This window comes from Mesoplodon mirus (genome assembly GCF_964341445.2).
Source record: "Mesoplodon mirus genome assembly, chromosome: 16".
Classification (NCBI taxonomy): domain Eukaryota; kingdom Metazoa; phylum Chordata; class Mammalia; order Artiodactyla; family Ziphiidae; genus Mesoplodon; species Mesoplodon mirus.
Genome location: NC_138992.1, coordinates 36,591,847 through 36,612,002, shown reverse-complemented (window position 1 = coordinate 36,612,002; position 20,156 = coordinate 36,591,847). Strand labels below are relative to the sequence as shown.

The window sequence follows — 20,156 nt, the reverse complement described above, 5'->3', positions numbered from 1 at the left end:
AATTAGCCTAACTCTATAATCTTTACCCTCTGTTACACAGAAAATAAAACTGACAATTTTCAATGATAAACCAAAAGAAAATTTTACTTATGCTAGACAATTTGGTTTCACTTTATTTCTGCTTTATCTACAATAAATAATTCAACAGTAATTACTATTGCTGGACTGGCAAAAATCCACGGAAGGAGGAAATAAAAATCAGAAAGTAAAAAACCATAGGAAAAAAAAAAACAGGTATGAGTCATAAAATCCCCACTGAGTTGGGAGAAAAATGGTCCCAAAATTATGAGGTTGAGGTGAATGATTACATAATGTACTTAGAACTTTAAAATTCTTTAATTTTGTAAAGTGCCTTCAAAAATTTGATGCTTTTTTTCATAACCCCTAAGAGATCACTGGGAAGCAAAATAGCCTCTAAATGGCAGATCAAGAACATTTCACAGTGCAAAAGTACTATGAAAGTAAGCTGTTACCTTTGCTTAAAAGAAAATAGCCTGTGATTCTAATTATAATACAAAGCCCCAAATTCTTTTTGACTATAAAGCAATGCAGTTTAGAAACATTCCGCTCACCCATCTTCCACAACCCCTGTTCTAATGGAAGACACATGCCTCCCTCAGATCTAAGGTCAGATAGCCCTGGAGTGGTCTCAGAAACCTAACTACATGGTTATCTTCCTTCTCTTGTGCTCCTTCAAACTCTCTTAGTTTTTAGCATCAAAATTGAATACTTTATAAATATATCCTGTTTTAACCAAACCAAGAAAAACAGACCTGCCTTCAATTCCACCCACCCCTCCCGCTGTCACAATTTCATCCCTCTTCTCTGAAAAGTCAAACTTCTCAGAAGTGTGGAGAAAGTCTCTACTTTCTAAACTGGGAATCACACTTTAACTCACTCTATACTGCTCCCACCCCCATCACATTCTCCAAACTGCTCTTGTTAGGTCACCAAAGTCAAATGAATTCTTTTCATTTCTATCTTATTTGACCCCTCAAGCTGCACTTGACACTTTGTTCACTCCTTCCTTCTTATTCTTCAAATCCTAGCATTTAGCAGGTGCTTAACAAATGCTTGTTAAAGAAACTAAGAGCCAGAAATAAGCATAGGCATATTCCCATAGTCAAAAAGCTATAAAGTCTCATAAATCTCTAAAAATGCTTTTCTGGGGACCACAGTTCATTTTGATTCTGCTTAATTTTGAAGTGGAACTTTGTCTTGGTTAGGCACTGAAAAGCTTGAATTCTTAAGAATCAGTGTGTAATTTTTTAAAAGAGCTGACTACCAAGGACAAAATAATTATTTTAGTAATATCTGCTAATAGTAGATATTAACAAGGGATGACTCATCATCATCCAGTCTGTAAATCATCAATAATACATTACTAATAAAAGCCATCTTACATTTCAAAAACCACCATGGAAGATTCTATTTATCAATTTATCAGAGTTTATCATCACTATGACATATTTAAAGATAAATATGAAAACAATTCAATATTAATCATTTAAAGATGTTACTGTGATAAAATTTCCTGAAATCAGAGTTCATCTGTTTATCCACGTTCAACAAGCTAATAAAATGTCTTAATCAATGTAATAGCACAATTCTCAAGTCTTATTAGGAACCTCAATTCAAATGGTTAACATCTTAATGCTGGGTAGAGGCCAGAAGGTTGGTGGAGTCTCAGATTCACATACCTGAAAGGCCTGTGCTCAGGTGTGAGTACAACCTTGATCAAAAGCACCAAGAACAAGAGCCAGACGAAGAGGCAGAATGTAGAACACCCACTTGTATAGAAACATAATGGGGGAAGAAGACTGTGACGGCAGAGATGGCCCCTCTTAGCTTCCCTCCAAGGCCTGATGTAGCAAGATGTTCTAGTTCAGTTTAAAGTGGACTATCTAGGACTACAGGGGCTGTCTACATCTTAGATATATTTCAAGGCAAAAGTAGATATCCTGGGCAGAGAAAACATCAAGGCTTAACATTTAATTCAACATGTACTTAATGTAAGTTAAAAGTTTTTATTCAAAACAGTAGGAGAGAAAAGTTTCATGTTCCATATGTATTCAACATAATAATGCCTTCTGTTTTTTCCAGATAATTTGTTAAAAGCAGAAGTATGGGGGTAAGGTGAAAATCATGCAGTGATTTTCTTACAGACATGAAGACTTGGGAACACCTTAGTCCAATGCAGAGCACGTCAATGCCCCACAAACTCGAATACTGGGCAGATTGGGGATTATACTGGTTAGGTGATGAAAGGTCCAAGGTAATTATGGGGACTAAGCAGAATTACAAAGGACATTGACATGAGGTCACTGTAATAAAGTTACACTATATTTATCAACAGTCTTAAATGGCTATGGGTAAATGTTCTGGTTGTGTGGCCCCCTTGTAACTAGGATTTTCATTCCAACAGAAAAGGGGAGAAAAAAAAATCGATTCCAGGTAGGAACAATATTGCCTCTATCTCTTTAATTTGAGAACTGACAACCATGTCACCGGCAAATGAACAAGGCAAATACAAATGCAGGAACAGATTTCAGTGCTGCACTAAAACAAAGCTTCTCCAAAAATATCAACGTGGCATTCTTAACGACATGATACTGCGCAAGTGATAATTATTCATAATTGATTCCATTTCAAAAATAACCATAGCCAAAATTACTTTTATAGTCTCCCTCTGAATTTTCCAAGTTCCCTAACATCTATAAATCACTACATATTGCTACCGCCCCATATCCTTTAAACTGCAGCTCCCAAGGTGCACCTCGATGCCCATGGCTGAGAAGTGAGGGCTCGCATACTCCTCCTCTCCACGAATCCCACTCATGGCTTCCTCCCCAAGAGTCCACTGGCAGTTCATTCAGTACTTCCCATCCCCGCTCTTCACCAGAAGGGACCACCCCGGCAGCTCTGGCTGCGGGACAGGCTTGGAAAAGGCTGGCCTGGCACAATCATTACACCAGTGGGAGTGGCTCTAATGAAGGAAAGGAAGGGATAGGGAAGAGAAAGGACACAGGAAAAAGGCTCTAGGAGTCAGTTCCAGGGTTTCTCAGCCTTGGCAATACTGATGTTTTGGGTTGGACAGTTCTTTGTTATGGAGGGCTGTCCTGGGCATTGTAGGAGGTTTAGCAGCATCCCTGGCTTCTACTCACTACATGCCAGTAGCAGTTCCCCAGTTGAGAGAATCAAAAATGCCCAGATATTAACGAGTGGTCCCTGGAGGCAAAATCATCCCCGGTTGAGAATTAATGATCTACTCTGAGGGTACTGGACATAAAAAAGTGTAGGAAGAAAATGAGAAGGACCTGAAGGACTCTTGGGCTATGTGTGGAAGAAGGTAGTGCCTCTTGGTAACATGCTTCTCTCTCTTCGCATGTTATTCAGTGGAATGGAAATTTTAGAATGGGCACAAGGATAAGGACACTAGAGGTCGGAGAAGTGAGAGCAACCTGTAGGGAAGAATTCCAACCTCAAATAATCTGCCCCTCACTGACAAGCTGATCGCCATGCTGTCTTCTGAAGAGCACGCAAAGTCTTTTTCTTAAGCCTCTGGCTTATAAAGCCCATCAGGAAGCAAAATAAGATTGCGATTTGGGGGTGAGGTAGGGGAAGGGATGGGGAGTTAAGAGGTGGAGAAGGGCTTATCATAGCTAACCTAAGCTTAAGGCGGGTCAAGTTTGCATTCTGAGCAGAGAGTAAAGAACTGACACACTTAAGAGCGTTGCAGTGCAGCTTCTTAGCCAACTTGTTGTTCTGTTATTCTGTTCAGGTTGTTCTGAAGATTCTATGAGACCACAGACATAAAGGTGGGCACAGCTGGCCCCCTGCCCTCTGCCTCCCCACCCTCTTGTCTCCCCTTCTTTTTAAACTCTCTTTCCCTTTCAGTTCATGTTCATATGCCCAAATCTGTGCCCAACTCCATCAACAGAGCTTTCCTCCAACTGCTCTTCCTAGCTTCTGTCATCATTTTGTTCTGAGATTTTCCTCTCTCCCTGTGTTCCTGATGAGGTGGCAGTGGTACTTGTTGCTAAGTCCATCTAAATTCATTCCATTCATCTCTGGTGACAAAAGAGTACATGGGTGGCAATGGGCAGGATGCAGAAAAAAGGATGCCAGTTGTGAGGATGACAAAACTTCATCTTTATCACTGTTTCACCCTTGGCAGCTCTGATGATTTCATCTGGGTGAAGACATGAAGGACTTTCTTTCTGTGTGACAGTGTAGGCATGTAGTTTAACAGGAAACTTGAGAGGCAGTTGAAGGATTAAAAAGCATATCAGGAGTTCAGCTTTGGCATGTCAGAGTAAGCCCCTAATAGACCAACTCTTTCACAAAGAACAACCTTAAACTGTGGGAAGAAACAAACCTCAAAACAACAACAACACAATAAAATGAACTGCTGGAGGCTATGGAGAGCAAACAAAACACATTTTCCCCCTCGACAGAAAACAGTTACAATGTCTAGGATATGATCTAAAATTACGTGACACATCAAGAATCAGTAAAATGTGATCCACTCTCAAAGGAAAAGAAAAGCAACAGAGACCAGCCTTTATTAGACCCAGATATAGAAACTGACAGGACTTTAAAGCAGCTATAATTATACTCAGTGAGGTAAGGGAGAAAATGGGAAATCTCAGCAGAGAAAAAGGAAATATAACAAAAAACCAAATGGAAATTTAGAATGGAAAAAACTCAATATCTGAAATAAAAGTTTACTGGATATGCTTAATAGCAGAAGAGAGATGACAAAAGTAGATGGAGATGACAAAAGATCTATTGGAAAAAGATCAATAGAAATTATCCAATCCGAAGAAGAGAGAAAAGATTGAGGGAAAAAAATGAATAGAGTTTCGAGGAGCTTTGGGATAATATCAAAAGCTCTAACAGGTTATTTGGAGTCCTAGAAGGTAAGGAATGAGAGAATGAGGGAAAAAAAATCTGAAGAAATAATAACCGAATACATTCCCAAATTTGGTAAAAGATATAACTTTACAGATTCAAGAAGCTCATGAACTGTAAAGAAAATTAAAAACATCAATCACAAAAATCAATGCCTAGGTTTGCTGAAAACCAAAAATAAAGAAAAAAGTCTCAAAAGTAGACACGAAAAAAAAAGTACATATTACATACAGGGGATATATATGAATCCCCTGTATATAACATCATAGACTTCTCCTTAGAAAATATGGAGACCAGAAGACAAGTAGAACAACATTTTAAATGTTCTCAGGGAAAAAGTATACTTCACTTTAAACATAAAGGCAGAGACAGGTTAAAGTAAATGAACATAAAAAGATATAGCATGCAAACAGTAAACACAAAAAGGCTGGAGTGACTATATTAATAACAAGAGGAAATAAAGGCTATCACTTGCCTAGCTGACAAAATATAATTTCAAAAAAAAAAACAACAACAAAGAAGGAACACTTACCAAGAACAAACAAAAAAGCTTCTTCAAATGCACGGTGGCACTGAATTCAAACTGCATCAGATAATGTAGAAGACAGGGTCTCTTTACAACAACCTTGACTGGCATACATCACAATTATTGCAGAGAATCACTAAGAGAGAAATCCAACCTTTGTATGCTCCCCACTACTGCCCCCTCACCCACACAACGAAACCTATCAGAAATAACAATAACCTACTAAGTCAGAGATTCTCTATTTGGGGGAAAGAGTCAGGCTATGCTCTTACATCACAATTGGCAGGGGGAAAAATACACACACAAGCACACACAAATAAAGCAAATATGGCAAAATGTTTATACTTGTTGAATCTAGGTGGTGAATGTGTGTTTACTGTACTATTTTCAGCTTTTAAAAAATTTCCACGGTGAAAAAAATTTGGAGGAAAATGAGCCGGAAGAGCTTTATTCAAAATACCCTTCCCACTCTTTTCTCTTTACTTCAATATTTTCTAGTTGGCAGGAGGGGGTTGTCAGAGCACCAGCTACATATTTTGAAAAAGAACCTCACATGATTTTGATATACATCAGCCACTGCCAGAAAACCCACATGGATAAACACTGTCAGAATTATGATTAAAAATTTCTATCGAGATTATAAAGTCTAGGAATGTTATCAAGTTCTTATAATTCCAAGATAGCCGTTTTTCATGCATTCAACACATATTCCCTGAAAACCTATCATGTGACTGATGCAGTAGTGGACACACTGGGAGGAGTCCTAGCCTCCATTCTAGTGATGAAGAGACAAGAAGCAAAAATATATGTTGTTGGGTGGTGGTAAGTGCTCGTGAAGAAAGAAAACCAAGTAGGGTAAGGGAATAGAGTGACGAGAAAGTGACCTGAACGGAGTGAGGGACTCTGTGAGAAGGGCAGTTCTGGCCAAGTCAGCCAAAGCACAGGCCTCAGGGAAGGAGTAAACTTGACTTGAAGAACAACAAGACCAGCAGAGCTGAAGCAAAGTGAGCAAAAACAGTAGAAAATGAGGTCAGAGAGATGGCCGGGTACCAGAACATGCATGGCATCAACAGACCATAGTAAAGCCCTCAGATTTTATTCTGTGGTGGAAAGGTCCTGGTGTGTTTGAGCAGGGGAGTGACAGAATTTGATCTACATTTAAAATGAATCAACCTGGCTCCAGAGTGGAGGACAGATAGGGAGTCAAGAATGGAACCAGAGAGAATAGCCAGGAGTCAACTGGTTGTTGCCAAAAATAACCCACAATGAGTGGAAAATACATGAAGAATTTTTAAAAACCATCCTGCCCCCTCAAAGGCAGGAAAATATATAAGGGTAGGGAGTACATACTGTATACTTATCAAATGCTACGGTTCAACTACCAGTTTCTGTCGGCTGTGTAAGAAAGAAAACGTCATCTGTTGGTTAGAATACGTTTGGTACTTTTTAAATAATGGAATGAAGTTCTGATAATCAGGTTTCTCCTGTACTTGTCACCTAGTCCTTCCATTCTAAAAAAAAAAATTAAAGTCATTGAAGTGTAACATTTATTCAACTGAAGCAGTTTCCACCCATTTCTCACACTTCCCTTGAGCTAGCATCCAAGATTAACTTAAAAGGTCATGAGGGAATTCAATTTCAAGGTTCTTCCTGCCTGCCCCATCTCAGACACTTTAAAATAAATGTAAACATATACTAATGTCAGTTCATCTACAGAATTCACCTTTCCAAGGAGCTTTAAAAGAAAACACCCTGCAGGTGGATTTTTGACACACAAATCTTGCAGATAAAATAACACAGCATTCTTATGGATCAGTTATATACTTTAAAAACATTACTTCTCCCTCAATAAAAATAAATCAGCGAGTTTGAATCCTAAGAGTAATTAAAGTCAAAACTCAATGTTCTCAAAACAGTTTTACATAGCTCTTTTAAATTATTCAATTTTAAGTACGAATGACATATAAGAGACATGTTTTTATGGGTTCTTTTGAAGAAATTATATACAATCAAAATGAAATATACTCATAAAATATAATAATTTGTAAACGACGGCAGGAACTGGCAATGCCTAGAATGGTGGGGACTTGTTTCTGGCGTTTAGGGCACCGCATCCCCTATAAGATGGGCCTCAGGAGTTCACGCTAACGCTTGCTCAGCAGCGATTCAATGACCAAGATTCAAACGGCACCCTCTGAGAGACTCTGCATGACCTCTTGCTGCTTGGCACCTCGCTCTCCACATACGTCAAACAGAGAGAAGAATAATTGCTAGCCACTTCTCAGCAATTCTAGAAGATTTAATGAGACAAGGGAGACAGACCTCCATGGTGAGTCAATTCTTCCCTGGGCGGAAGCCACGTTATTTGTGAGGTGCTGTAACTCTGAGGATAATAGAGTACTGTACAAACACTATGAATAGCTATTTCTTGACTCCCCAAAGTGTTTACATTAAAGCTTCCAGAATAATGTACACTCACCAAGTAACAAATAATCCAATGTTTTATAAAAACAGTTTGAGTTTGATGGAATGAAATCATCATACAGATTTTATAAAGTTGTTTCTCTTCTGACTATTAATAAGAGAGAGAACACCAATCTTTTAGGACAAATGGTTTTAAAGGAAAAGATAGATTAGGAGGAAGCTTTCTAACTGAATCCAGACCTATTAAAATGGCCTGGTACCATGAACTATGTATTTCATTGAGCCAAGCCCAGAGTCCACTAATCTCAGCTTGCCCATGGCAAGGTTAGGACATTACCCTGGAAAGAAAAGATACGGATCTGTTGATGAAATATAATTCAATTCCTAAAAAGAAAAGTGGCCCATTATTAATTGAAATGAGTAATGTAACACATATAAAGGCAGTAACAAACACTTAAATTTGAATTAGTGAAGTCACAGACTCTTTAAATAGTTCACACAGGATGGTCATGCTCTCATAAATTAAAATGGATAAAACTGATTTTTTACACCAGATTAGCTACACAATATTAATCACATAAAATATTTCCCTGAAAGTCTTGGCACAAAAATGGGCCAGTGTTGTCTGTTGTGGATATTTTTTTCCAAAGTAAATTTAGATGGGGAAAAAAAATTTAGAAAGGAATCACGAATTTCAAAATCAATAAATTCAAACTGTTTTTAAGTCAGTGAATATGTAGGCCTGCCAAACACTGCAGAAAATTGACGTACAGTCTGTCTGGCAGCCGGACCATGTGAAAAAATTTTAGGAATGATCTTAAAATAACCAAGATTCTGAAGTCTCAAAAAACCTTGTTTTACTAAGACCATTTTCCTGGTTCATAAAAAAGATAAGGAAGTAAGCGGTGGTGAACTATCTTGGGTATCTTTCAGTGGTATTTTCACTCGGGCCTGGACTCAGAAGAAATGGTTTACCATCATCATTAAGACCAGCTTGCTCAGTGGCACGAGATTAAGTTAACCAAAAGAACCCAGGGATGTGTTTGAAAACGGGGTAAGACAGTCCAAAAAAAAAATAAGATTGCTACCTTCATTCAGTGAAAATTGGTCAGTTTCTTGTTACCTTTAAAAAGCTGTCTCTACTAATCTGGCCATGAACATTAACAGACTGAATGAGAAGATTCAGTTTCCCAATACAAGTGCCACCATGGTTTAAAGACTTAATATAGTCCACTTTATTCTAAGTCCTACAATTTTTCAAAAGGAACAGGAAACATTTAAACAAAGAAAGTAATTTCCTTCCTAGAAAGATTGGGGGGAAATGCCAAACTTTGTCTTTAAAAATAGTTTTCGTTTGATACTAAAGTATCATTAACACTTTGAGCAGAAGCATGAACATATTTTTTTTTTTTTTTCTTTTTTTTTTTTTTTTCTTTTTGCGGTATGCGGGCCTCTCACTGTTGTGGCCTCTCCCGTTGCGGAGCACAGGCTCCGGATGCGCAGGCCCAGCGGCCACGGCTCACGGGCCCAGCCGCTCCGCGGCATATGGGATCCTCCCAGACCGGGGCACGAACCCGTATCCCCTGCATCGGCAGGCGGACTCTCAACCACTGCGCCACCAGGGAGGCCCAGCATGAACATATTTTACTGGTCACTTAAAACTTACAAAAGCAGTGCACGTTGAGTAATAAAGTTCAAATAATACCAGTACAAAAATGTACTAAATAGTGAAAGTCTATTCTGACTCTCCACTCCCAACCACCCAACTCACCAAGGAAAACTCTGACTTGTTGCATAGCTTCCAGACCTTTTCCCAACACACACACAAATATTTTTTACAAAAATGGAATTAGTTTTCTTACAACTTGTTTTTATCTCTCTAAAGAGTGTATCACGGACAGCCTTGCGTATCTGTACATAAAAATCTGCCACTGTACTTTGAATGAAGGCGTATACACTCAGGCACCCCCCCCACCCCAAGTTGCTAAGTTCTTTCACTTGTTTATTCATTCATTCATGCTACAAACTTTTACTGAACGCCTACTATATTTCAGGTATGGTGCCACGCTGGGTGTGGCAATTGCCTGAGGGAAATAAGCAACTGCAGGTGCTGCTAATACAGAATGGCAGGCCCTTCAAGGAAGCTTTCCTAGAGGAGGTACACCTCAGATGAGTCTTGAAAAGTAGGTAAGAGTCAGCAAGGTAAAGGACTGAACAGTCCATATTAAAGTATTGCAAGTTCGTGAACTTATTATACTAATATATGTACTATGTGAATGAACTATTTCGCCATATTTTACTGTTTGCCTTTTTCTTCAAAGTAAATAGAAAGAAAACACTGGAACTAGATTTTTCAGTAGTGCAATTAATAATGATTAATCTAAAAATACTCTACATAATGGAAAATATAAGATTTTAAAATTTAAGACCCTCTTTTTTATATGAGCATGTTTATTACACATAATATGTACATATGAATATATGTATATATACACTCACATACACAAACTACATACTATATAGCATACTAAATACTGCAGAATAAAATAAGTCTGATCTTTTTTGGCATTCTTGACAAAGCAAACTTAATCATCGGATTTATCTAGAAGATTTTATTTATAAATCCAATGCTTTAGAGGCAGGCCAGGAGACAACTCATATTCAACTAGTCAAATTAAATTTTATGTAGAACTTTTTCTGTTGCCTTAAAAGCCAGATTCATTTCAGTCATACAAAATCTTACAGAGTATGTTTTATGGACAGATTATTGTATGAACCTCTGGAATACAGTCAGCTGAAGACACAGTCCTTACTCTCAAAGGGCTTCCAATTAGTATATCAGGGCATATATAGTCATGAGTAATAATATAAAAGCAGCACACAGAGAAAGAGATTAATTCCGACCAGGGAAATTGATGTTAAATGGAAGGGATAGGGTTAAGCTGGCTGGAATTTCAACTAGCAAAACAGGGCCCGCCAAAATAACACAGAAAGGCACAAGTAAAGACCAAGAAGTCGGATGCTGCCACGTACGTGTAGACGATAGTGAAGTGGCAGAGTGAGGCTAGAGTTTAGAGGGCACAGAGGAAGCAGGAGTGGGAAATCAGGCTGGAGAGGTAATGGGGGCAGATTATGGGGCAGTGTAGTTATCAATACATTCCAAGAAGTTCAGCCTTTATCCTGCAAGAAATGAGCCATCAAAGATTCCTCTAAGGAGATGATATGATCAGAATAATGATGCATGAGTAGGAGTGGAAAAGAAGACAGGACTAGGTAGACAGAGTAGGGGACTATGACAAAGCTCTAAGGAAGAGGTAATGAGAGATGATTAAGGACTGTAGCAGTGTAAATCGGAAGACGGGAATAGACTGAAAGACATATATTGGAAGCAGAATGAAAAAGGTAAAGAACTTGGGCTCCAGAAAGCCCTGGATTTGAATTCTGGCTCCTCCAAATACTTGTTTTCTGGTGTTGGGCAAGTTTAACTCCTTTAAGCTATAGGTTCCTCATCTATAAAACAGAAATATCGCAATCTGCCTGTGTAGAAAAAAACCTACAAGAAAAACAGGAAGTTGTCTGGATAAATCATGTCCACACACTTATTTATTCAACACCATATAATGACACAAAGAAGAATAAAATGTAGCCCCTACCTGGTTGGGAAAACATACATAAACACAGAGGAGAGAGACTGCAGAAAGGCATTAATGACTGTGTAAAAAATGGTGAAGGGATTCAAGGAAGTTTTCATAGAGGTGTTTGAATCAGGCTACTCACAACTTTGAGGTGTTTTGGTTTCACCTTGACTCACCAGGTCCTCCGCTTCACCATATATATTATAGTACACAACCCCTAGGACATTGTGCCATCTGAATTTTAGAAATGAAAGGCAATTCAAGAGAAAGTGGTAGAAAAAAAGGTGGGGCAAGGTGAGGAAGGGAAAAGGAAGAAGGATTAGAGGAATATGAATGAATTTTAGGCAAATACCTTCTCAGGAAACAATACTTGAAAAAAACCAGATAATATTTAGATAATATTTAGATAATATTTAGATTCCCAGTGTGATACAATGTCAAGGCAGCAAAACTCAAATGAAAGAATCTAACGGGTTCCAGGTGGTGGTTTAGTAGATGTTTTTCATTAGGTGAACCTGAGTTGAGGTGGCTACTGTCAGTGTCAATGCCCTGTCTGAACAAGTTTTAATTTAACTTCAAGCCACAAATATAGAGACTTTTGTTTAGACTGTATGCATGCATGGGTCTACCACTGATAAGAGTCAGAGTAACCTGTTTCTCGAGAAAGTGAGAGAAAAACCTGGTTGCAAAGATGTTTTCTTCAATTCTCTCATGCATCAGGTAATTTTATCTAACTTATTCAACAAATATTTATCGAGTGCCTACTTTGTGTAAGGCACAATGGCAGATACAAGATATTATACAGATCTTGCCATCATGAGTCTCATAAATATGTTTACTGTAAGTAGAAAGGGAGGTAGATTACTTTGAGTTGGGAACATTAAGGATGTGCCACTGGCACTGGGTCAGAGAGGACTATGCTGTGATATTCATTTGACAAACATTTAATAAGCAAGCCATTTACCTAAAAGACAATGAGATTTTGAGGTGTTTTACTCCAGCTCCTTCATTTAATTCACTAGGAAACAAACGCCCAGAGACTCAAATAGCTAATTCAAACACATCATAAGAAGAGGTCAAAACAGAATTGATACCTCCAGGCTACAAGTCCAGTACTTTCTACTACTTTACTCTGTCTCCTTCAAAACCCTCAGTCTGGCTAATTTGTGATGAACAATCACTATTTAAAAATACAACCCATTTCATTTCTGAATTCAGTCTAATTGTTGAAAAATGTCTCCTATAACATTTAGTTAAAAACTGCCTTCATTTCTAATCAGTGGCCCCCTCTGGAGACACACAGAACATATACAATCCTATAGCCATATGGCCATCATTCACATATATGAAGACAATCCTCATGTTTCTATTCCATTATTAGGGATTCAGTATGTCACCATGGTTGGGGAACAGGCACTGGAATTAGGAAGAGCTGGATCTGAATCCCAGCTTCAACATTCACTAAGTATATGGTCATGAGCAAAGTTACTTAATTTATATAATCCGTGTGCTCTCTTAGAAAATGGGATGTCTATGTCCTTCCTGCCTCCCATTGAAGGTAACAGCTAATAGCTATGATGGAGAGTTGGTATAACTTTTGGTATAACTGTCAGAATACTAGAGTTTCTTTCTATACATTAATCTAGCACTGAATCATGTGAAGGGAAAAGTTACAAAACTGAAAAAGATGGCAGTGTTTTCTTCCCCTCCTGTCGCCTACCCCTCCCCTCTCCCTCTCTCTTTTCTCTCCTTCTCTGGTACCAAGCAGTCAATGAGTGATGGCTGTGAAATACTGAGGAAAAGCTAGATAACTGTCATGGCTTCACCAGATAGCAAACAGAGCTCTGGCAGCAGTTTTACTGACAAACAATGTTGAAAAATACTTCCTTGTCATATAGGGCACAAATATGCTGCTTTTTGATTATAAAGAAAGATCCTCAAGGGTGGGATTCAGATAGTTTCATAACTTGTACCGTCTCCAATGTATTAAAAGACAGTAAAAGGTAGGACTGCTCCCTCTAGGTTCATGAGTTCTCCTAAACTATGCAGTACAAAGCTGACAGTGTTTCCTAGTAACTTGGGGAGGATGGGGACGAGTGGAAAGGAAGAACAGAAGATTTAGAATTGATTCTGTTCCTACTTCCAAATGTTACAAACCAGCTGGTAATGTTTAGTAGCAATAACCTCATCTGCTAGGCACTGCAACTAATTTCCCATATTTGGATAGGAAAAATGCATCATGTCTGAAAGAAGGACATACTGACAGGGAATACAGTGACTGACAATAAAGGTAGAAACGTAGCTCCTGGGTATGAGAAAGTCAAGAACTTGCCTAGATGGTCTACAGACTGGACACACAGTTTGCGGAAGTAGAGACAGAATGAGTCAGCGTTCTCAAAGTAAGGGCTAAACTAAGAAGTGGAAGATGAAAATGCAGAGAAGGGGTAGTGTGGCAGACTGGAAGCTGCCCCCCAATATCTGTTCTCTTTCTTCCATAGAAATAACATTTTTAGCTGGGCACATGGCATTCAGAATAAACACATTTTCCAGTCTCTCTTGCAGCTAGGTGTAGCCATGAGACTAAGTACTGGCCAGTATTATATGGCAGTTTTGGGGCACCTTCCTCAAAAGATGGCTGGGGCATGCCCTTTCTTCCAACCTGCTGTGTGAAATGGAGATGCCTCCCCCTTGTATCATGAAAATGAGAGCACCAGCCTAGGAATGGTGAGTGGTGAATTTCAAGAAGTGGGTCTCTAGACATATAAAATGTTTTCAATTTTTATTAAACAATGCTGTCAAAAATATCCTTAAAACTCTTTTGCACATATCTATGTCCTTAGATTACATTCCCATTAGTGGGTAAAAGGATAAAAAAATTTTAAAGATTCTGATACATATGGCCAATCTGCTCTTCTCAACGTTTAAATTTACATGTGTGCCCCTCCTTCCCAGTCCAACATTAGGAGTTCATCTTTTTTCACTAATTGGTAAGAGCTCTTTTTATATTAAGAGTGTGGGCACCATATTATAAATATGTCTTCCCAATTTATTTGCCTTTCAATTTAGCTGATTATTATCAGCTGAAACCTAAAATCTTTATGCAGCCAAATCAAACCCTTTTAAAAAGTAATTCCTGCCTTTACTATCATACATTTAAAAAGGCTTCCCCTACATCAAGATTATGTACACATTTTTCCTATTACTTTTAAATTTTCATTTAATCTTTAATCCACAGGAATTTTTCCTGCATATTTAGCTGTTTGTACCAACACCAGATTCAACACTTTCAATAATACCTATTTATTGAGTATGTAATTAAAAATCTACTTTTATCATATTCTGATTTTTAAAAGTTAGTAGTAGGCTGTTTTAATTACTGTGGCGTTGGAAATGTTTTAAAACCTGCTCGTGCAAATTATTCACATTATATCTTTTTTTCTTTTTTTTTGGCAAGTCTGTTTGGTTTATTCCTTCAAGTGAACTTTAGAAATACACTGTCAGGTTTGGCAAAAAGAAAAAAAAAAAACTGGAACTGCATTAAATGATGGAAAGAAAAAATATTTCTTTGGTGGGGGGAGAATGTATAATTTTAAAACATTAAATAACTCTTCCCATCCACAAATATGGAATGTTTCTCCAAATTGTTTTTACGTCCCTTAGTTACGTTCCATAGTTTATTTCATATGGTTGGTTCTATAGTTTACTTAAGCCCTATAGTTTACTTTGTTAGGCAAATTTCTTAAGTATGGTTGTAGATCTTTCTCATGTATTTGTGTTATTATAAGTAGGATCTTTAAAAACATTTCTGTTTGTGCTGGTACAGAGGAAACATTAATTTTTGAATTTATTTTGTAACTGACCATCTTACTGGTGTGTTTTTAATTAAAATTTTCATAAATGTTAGTTGATTAATCTTGGGTTTTCTAGTTAGACAATAATATTTTCAGTTTTAAATGATTATGGTATTTCTTACTTCCTTTGCAATATTTATACTTCATTTCATTTTCTTATCTTACTGCATTAGGCAGAACTTTCAAAACAATATTAAATAATAGAGTTTAACAGAGGTAATGGCTGACACCTTATTTTCACTGACTTTACAACTTAAGGCGTATTTTTCTTTTGCCCTGTGAAAACAGCTGTTACGTATCAGTCTTTTCCACCTTTTTATACCGCCCCCAACCCCCAACTATTCTGTAAATTTGAAGGCGAAAACTGTGTTTTAGTACTCTTTAAAATAACTATAGCACCCAGAACAGTGTCTTCCACAGAGCAAATAAATCATTAAACCGGTAGTTCTCAAACCTGGTGGATCACTGGAATCACATGGGAGCTTTTTAAAAAATGAGGTGCAAGTTCCATAAACCATTTACAAACTTCAAATTCTCTATTCACGAGGGAGGGAATCTAGATGTTTTGAAAGCTTCTTAGGCAATTCTGATGATCCACCAGGTTTGAGAACCACTAGTCTAATATTTTTAACACTCCTGGAGATTCTGTTTCAGACCCAGGGATCTGATTTTTAACAAGTCTTTCTAAATGACTCAGAGGCAGGTTTGGAAGTTACTGATAATTCAGAGAAGAGATCAGAGGGTTTTTTTTTCTCCTTTATGTTTTCTGTATTTTATGTTCTTCATATGTAAAAGTGAAAAAAATGGCAAGGTATGTAAAGAAAAAGTTAATCTCCCAGCTGTACCTCCTTGAAATAACCGTTGATAACCAACTAGTGGTAACCTTCCATACCTTTTCCTTGCTTACACAAAACAAACATAAGGGTGTGTGTGTATGTGTGTGTGTTATGTGTAGTTTGTTCTTATCAAAACAAAATAATAGCAAAGCAATTATTTTATAATCTGGCATTACATTTAAATCTATTATTGCAAATAAATGATAATGAATGCTCTCAGGACCATTTAGCACACTTATTAATAAATGAAAACCAATTACTACTTTCTTATCTATTACAGACTTAAACATAGCAGTGAGGATAAAAATATTTTCATTTTATTCTTAATTCTTTAGCAAGTGTAGGAACAATTCTGGGAAACTCAGCTATGAAGTTCAAAAACTAGCAGTTAATATACCAAAAGATATGGGTTCATAAATCAAAACAGCATCTTAAAAACCATGAGGACAGTGCTAATACAGGAAGGCTAAAAATGGCATATAAACTTTCTTGTCTACACAAATAATAAAGTAATTAAAAACTACAAAAAGAAATCCTATTATACATGTTACTTATGCTTAGCTCTTACTCATCTTTTAGATAAAGGCTATTTTTAATACACAAGCAAAATTAAGGCTTAACTGACCTCCATTTAACATGCTTTAACAAAACATAAAAGGTAGCACTCAAATATATGCCAGAAATAAAATTTTTTAAAATAGAACTGCTAATAAAGGGAAAGAATGTAAATTACTAACTAAGAAAAAAGGACACATTCTAAAAAACTAAGTCATGACTTTGGTGAAATCACTACATTATTCATTTGTTATTACTAAATTTTCATAAAGTTTCTTTTCCATAAAGCTCAATGAAAAACACTGATTATTATATCGATTATTAAATAGTGCAAACAAATATTTCTAAATTCCCAACACTGAAAATGAGAAGACAGTGTGGGAACTGCAGAGAAGAATGAGAGAGAAAAGTAAAAATAAAAGCAACAAACAAAATAAGAAAGATATCTTCCTCTACAAAAAATGAATTAAACTTCAATTTCTGATTCATTCTGCAAGGATCTTTCTGTACAAACATGATTTAAAGAGAGTTTTAAGAAAATGACATCTTTCCTGGCTGTCAGGAGTTTGTTAGAAGGATATCTGATTCTGTAAAGTTGGAAATGGGAGAGAGAATGTAGTGGGGGATTAAACTAAAGAAATGTGAAATTGGAGAAAGGTCTAAAAATCAAGAGAAATGTGTTGAAAATAATAATAATAATTTACAAAGGAAATAGTTTTGAGAAAGGGAAAAACAGTGTTGTGGATAACGGAAGCAATCCTAATAATAAGTTGTTTTGCTGTGTTTTTAGAGGGAATAGGAAAATCAGGGAGACCTACGATGGTAGTTCAGGTTTGAAATTGCTAGATATTTGGCAGAATTGAGAAATGGAAAGGGGAGTAACTATTACTAATTATTAATATCTCCAAACTGCCACTCCTCTCCACATCCCCAGGCCGGCACCCACCCTTATTCCCTAACTGCTCTGACCCAGAATTACACTTCTCCCTCCTTCCATCTAAACGTGGTTTCTCTATCAATGTTCCCATTGAGCATGAGGGTCCCAACCATCCTCTTTCCTTAGGGACACTTCATTCCATTGATTATCTTTATTCAATCCTCGAACTCCTACCTTAGCTCTTTCTTTTCAGCATGTAAAAATCCTCGAGTTTTTCATATCTAAGACCAAACCAAAAAAACTAAAAAGTTTCCCTTTATCACCTTATATCTCCTCTTTCACAAGCTACTCCTGGAAAGAAGTCTACTTCTTCCCCTTGATTCACTCCTCATTCTGAAGCAGTCTGGCTTTAGGCCTCACAATCTCACAGAGGCTGCTTCACTTAAAAGCAACATTGACCTTCTACGTGTCAAATCCAATCTCCAGCTTTTAGCTGTCATATTGATTTAATCTTTCTGAAGCTTTTTACACATTTACCTCCTCTTTCTTGAAAAGCTCTCCTCCCTCAGTATCTAAGACATCACATTCCTTCTTCTGTTGGTGCTCCATAGGGACCCTCCTCAGTCCGTCTATTACTCTCCCTCTGTTTTCATGACTTCAATTACACCAGCTCAAAAATAACCCACAATTCTGAATCTCTAGCCCCAGATAAGTATTTCTGTGGAGCTCTAATTCTGGATATGCCTAAAAAACCACTTCTTTCTGAATTCTGACAGTATTAATACATCTAAAACTAATTCATCATGTTACCCCTTAAAAAGTCATTATTCCTTAATGTAGTGAATGGAGCCATCACTCACCCAGTGGTTCAAGTGAAACATCTGGGAATCATCTGAGATCCTTTGCTCTCCCTTACTTCCTAGATCTAATCACTAGAGATTCTCTCAAAACCGTCCCTTTCCATCCATTCATTGCTTTCATGCATTTCTCATTTAGACCATGTCATGTTGCAACATTCTCCTCAATGATTTCACTACCTCTAACCTGGAGCCCTTGCAATCTAATTTCTGAAGATCAGTTCACTGTAATTTTTCAGTGGGTCTCGTTTTTATATAAGCTAAAATCTAAGCTTCTTTCTATAGCATAAATGTACCTGCCCACTTTCTTTCCTCATTCCCACCACTTCCCAACTCACCTTCAGGTTTTAGCAACACTGACTATGTCTTCCTGTGCCCACTTTTTCTGTACATGTTATAACACAATTTTCCCACTTGTCTGCCTAGTACGTTCTTACTCATTCTTAGGTATCTGTTTAAATGCTAACTTCTTAAACAGCATCCCCTTTCTCTATTAGGCAGATTTTGGTGTTCTTTGTATTTTCTCAATTGTAGTTTTAAAGACTCTTCCATTAAACAATGACCTTATTGCATGGGCAGCTTAACTAATTAATTGGTTTAGGTTAGGAAATAAAAATAGATCTTGTATTTCAGGTCAACAGTTATCAAACTATTCCCCAACTTAAAGAGTTTTATAATACCATATGCCCAGAAAGAAAGGTCTTTTAATTAATTTTAGGTGATTTGAGCGTAAAGAATAAGAGACCACTTATTTTTGTTTTACCATAGCAAAACACAGATTTTTGATACATGTATTGCTCTTGATTTAAATATAATTTAAATTAAAGATCTGTAGCATTTACCCAACAAGTATTTCACTGAACAAATATTGTTTGAGCCACTATTATTAGCCAGAAGCTACCTTTGGTGCTGGAATACAGTTCTGACAGTCACAATCTCTACCCCAGAGGGATTTAAAATGTGGAGAGGGCAGATGGTTAAAAAGTAATTCCTACTGTCTGTATATAATGACAGCTTGATAAACAACTAGAGAAACATTTATTGAGAGACCTAACCTATCTTTTCGCCTGAGGATATCAACCTTAAACAGTGCCTAGAAAGACAGGCAAAAGACAGGTGGATAAAGAGAGGGTTTGTGATGCCAGAGAAGTCCAGACAAACCAAAGCACAGATACTGCAGAAAGGAGGACTGTGAGGAAAGAGCTGGAGAGGCACCAGGAACTAAACTGTGAAGGGATTTCTAAGAGAAGTTTAAGCTTTGCACTTGCAGTGACCAATTCAAATTTCCTCCAGTAGTCAAACCACTAAATTAAACACCTGTTTTCTAAAAGCACCACATTCCTCAACCATAGAGGAAAAATATTCTAAATAAAACTCTTCCCAGACTTCCCATCCCATGGTACCCACACTAAGCATTGAGGAAATAGATTAAACTAGAGATGTTTTACTTGCACATCTCCAGGGTGTGTGAAAATGAAAACAATTGAGACTCAGAACTCTCAAAAGTTATCAGAGTTCTAACCATGAACTTGGTGTGCCAAGCAACATATTAGATGTTCGCTTTTGAAAGAGGAGGAGTATACTTTACCTTTTTATTTGGGATAGAAGTTTGATTCTAATCTTTTTTGTTTTCCCACTCAGATGAGCACAGTAAATAGGATCATGCTTCTATATTACAGGT

At 37.2% G+C, this 20,156-nt stretch overlaps 1 protein-coding gene across 2 annotated transcripts in view; it reads right to left on the bottom strand.

The window, feature by feature from the left end:
• The window catches only part of STK3 (serine/threonine kinase 3), a 303,925-nt gene that overhangs the window by 18,870 nt on the left and 264,899 nt on the right, over positions 1 to 20,156 (bottom strand). Inside the window, exon 11 of one of the 2 annotated variants that reach the window (XM_082600788.1) lies at positions 7,561 to 7,730. The exons of the other annotated variant lie outside the window; for it this stretch is intronic. Within the exon in view, the coding sequence (XP_082456914.1) occupies positions 7,722 to 7,730 (9 nt within the window). The 3' untranslated portion in view covers positions 7,561 to 7,721. Of the gene's footprint in view, positions 1 to 7,560; positions 7,731 to 20,156 lie in introns of those variants that run through there. 2 annotated transcript variants of the gene reach the window in all.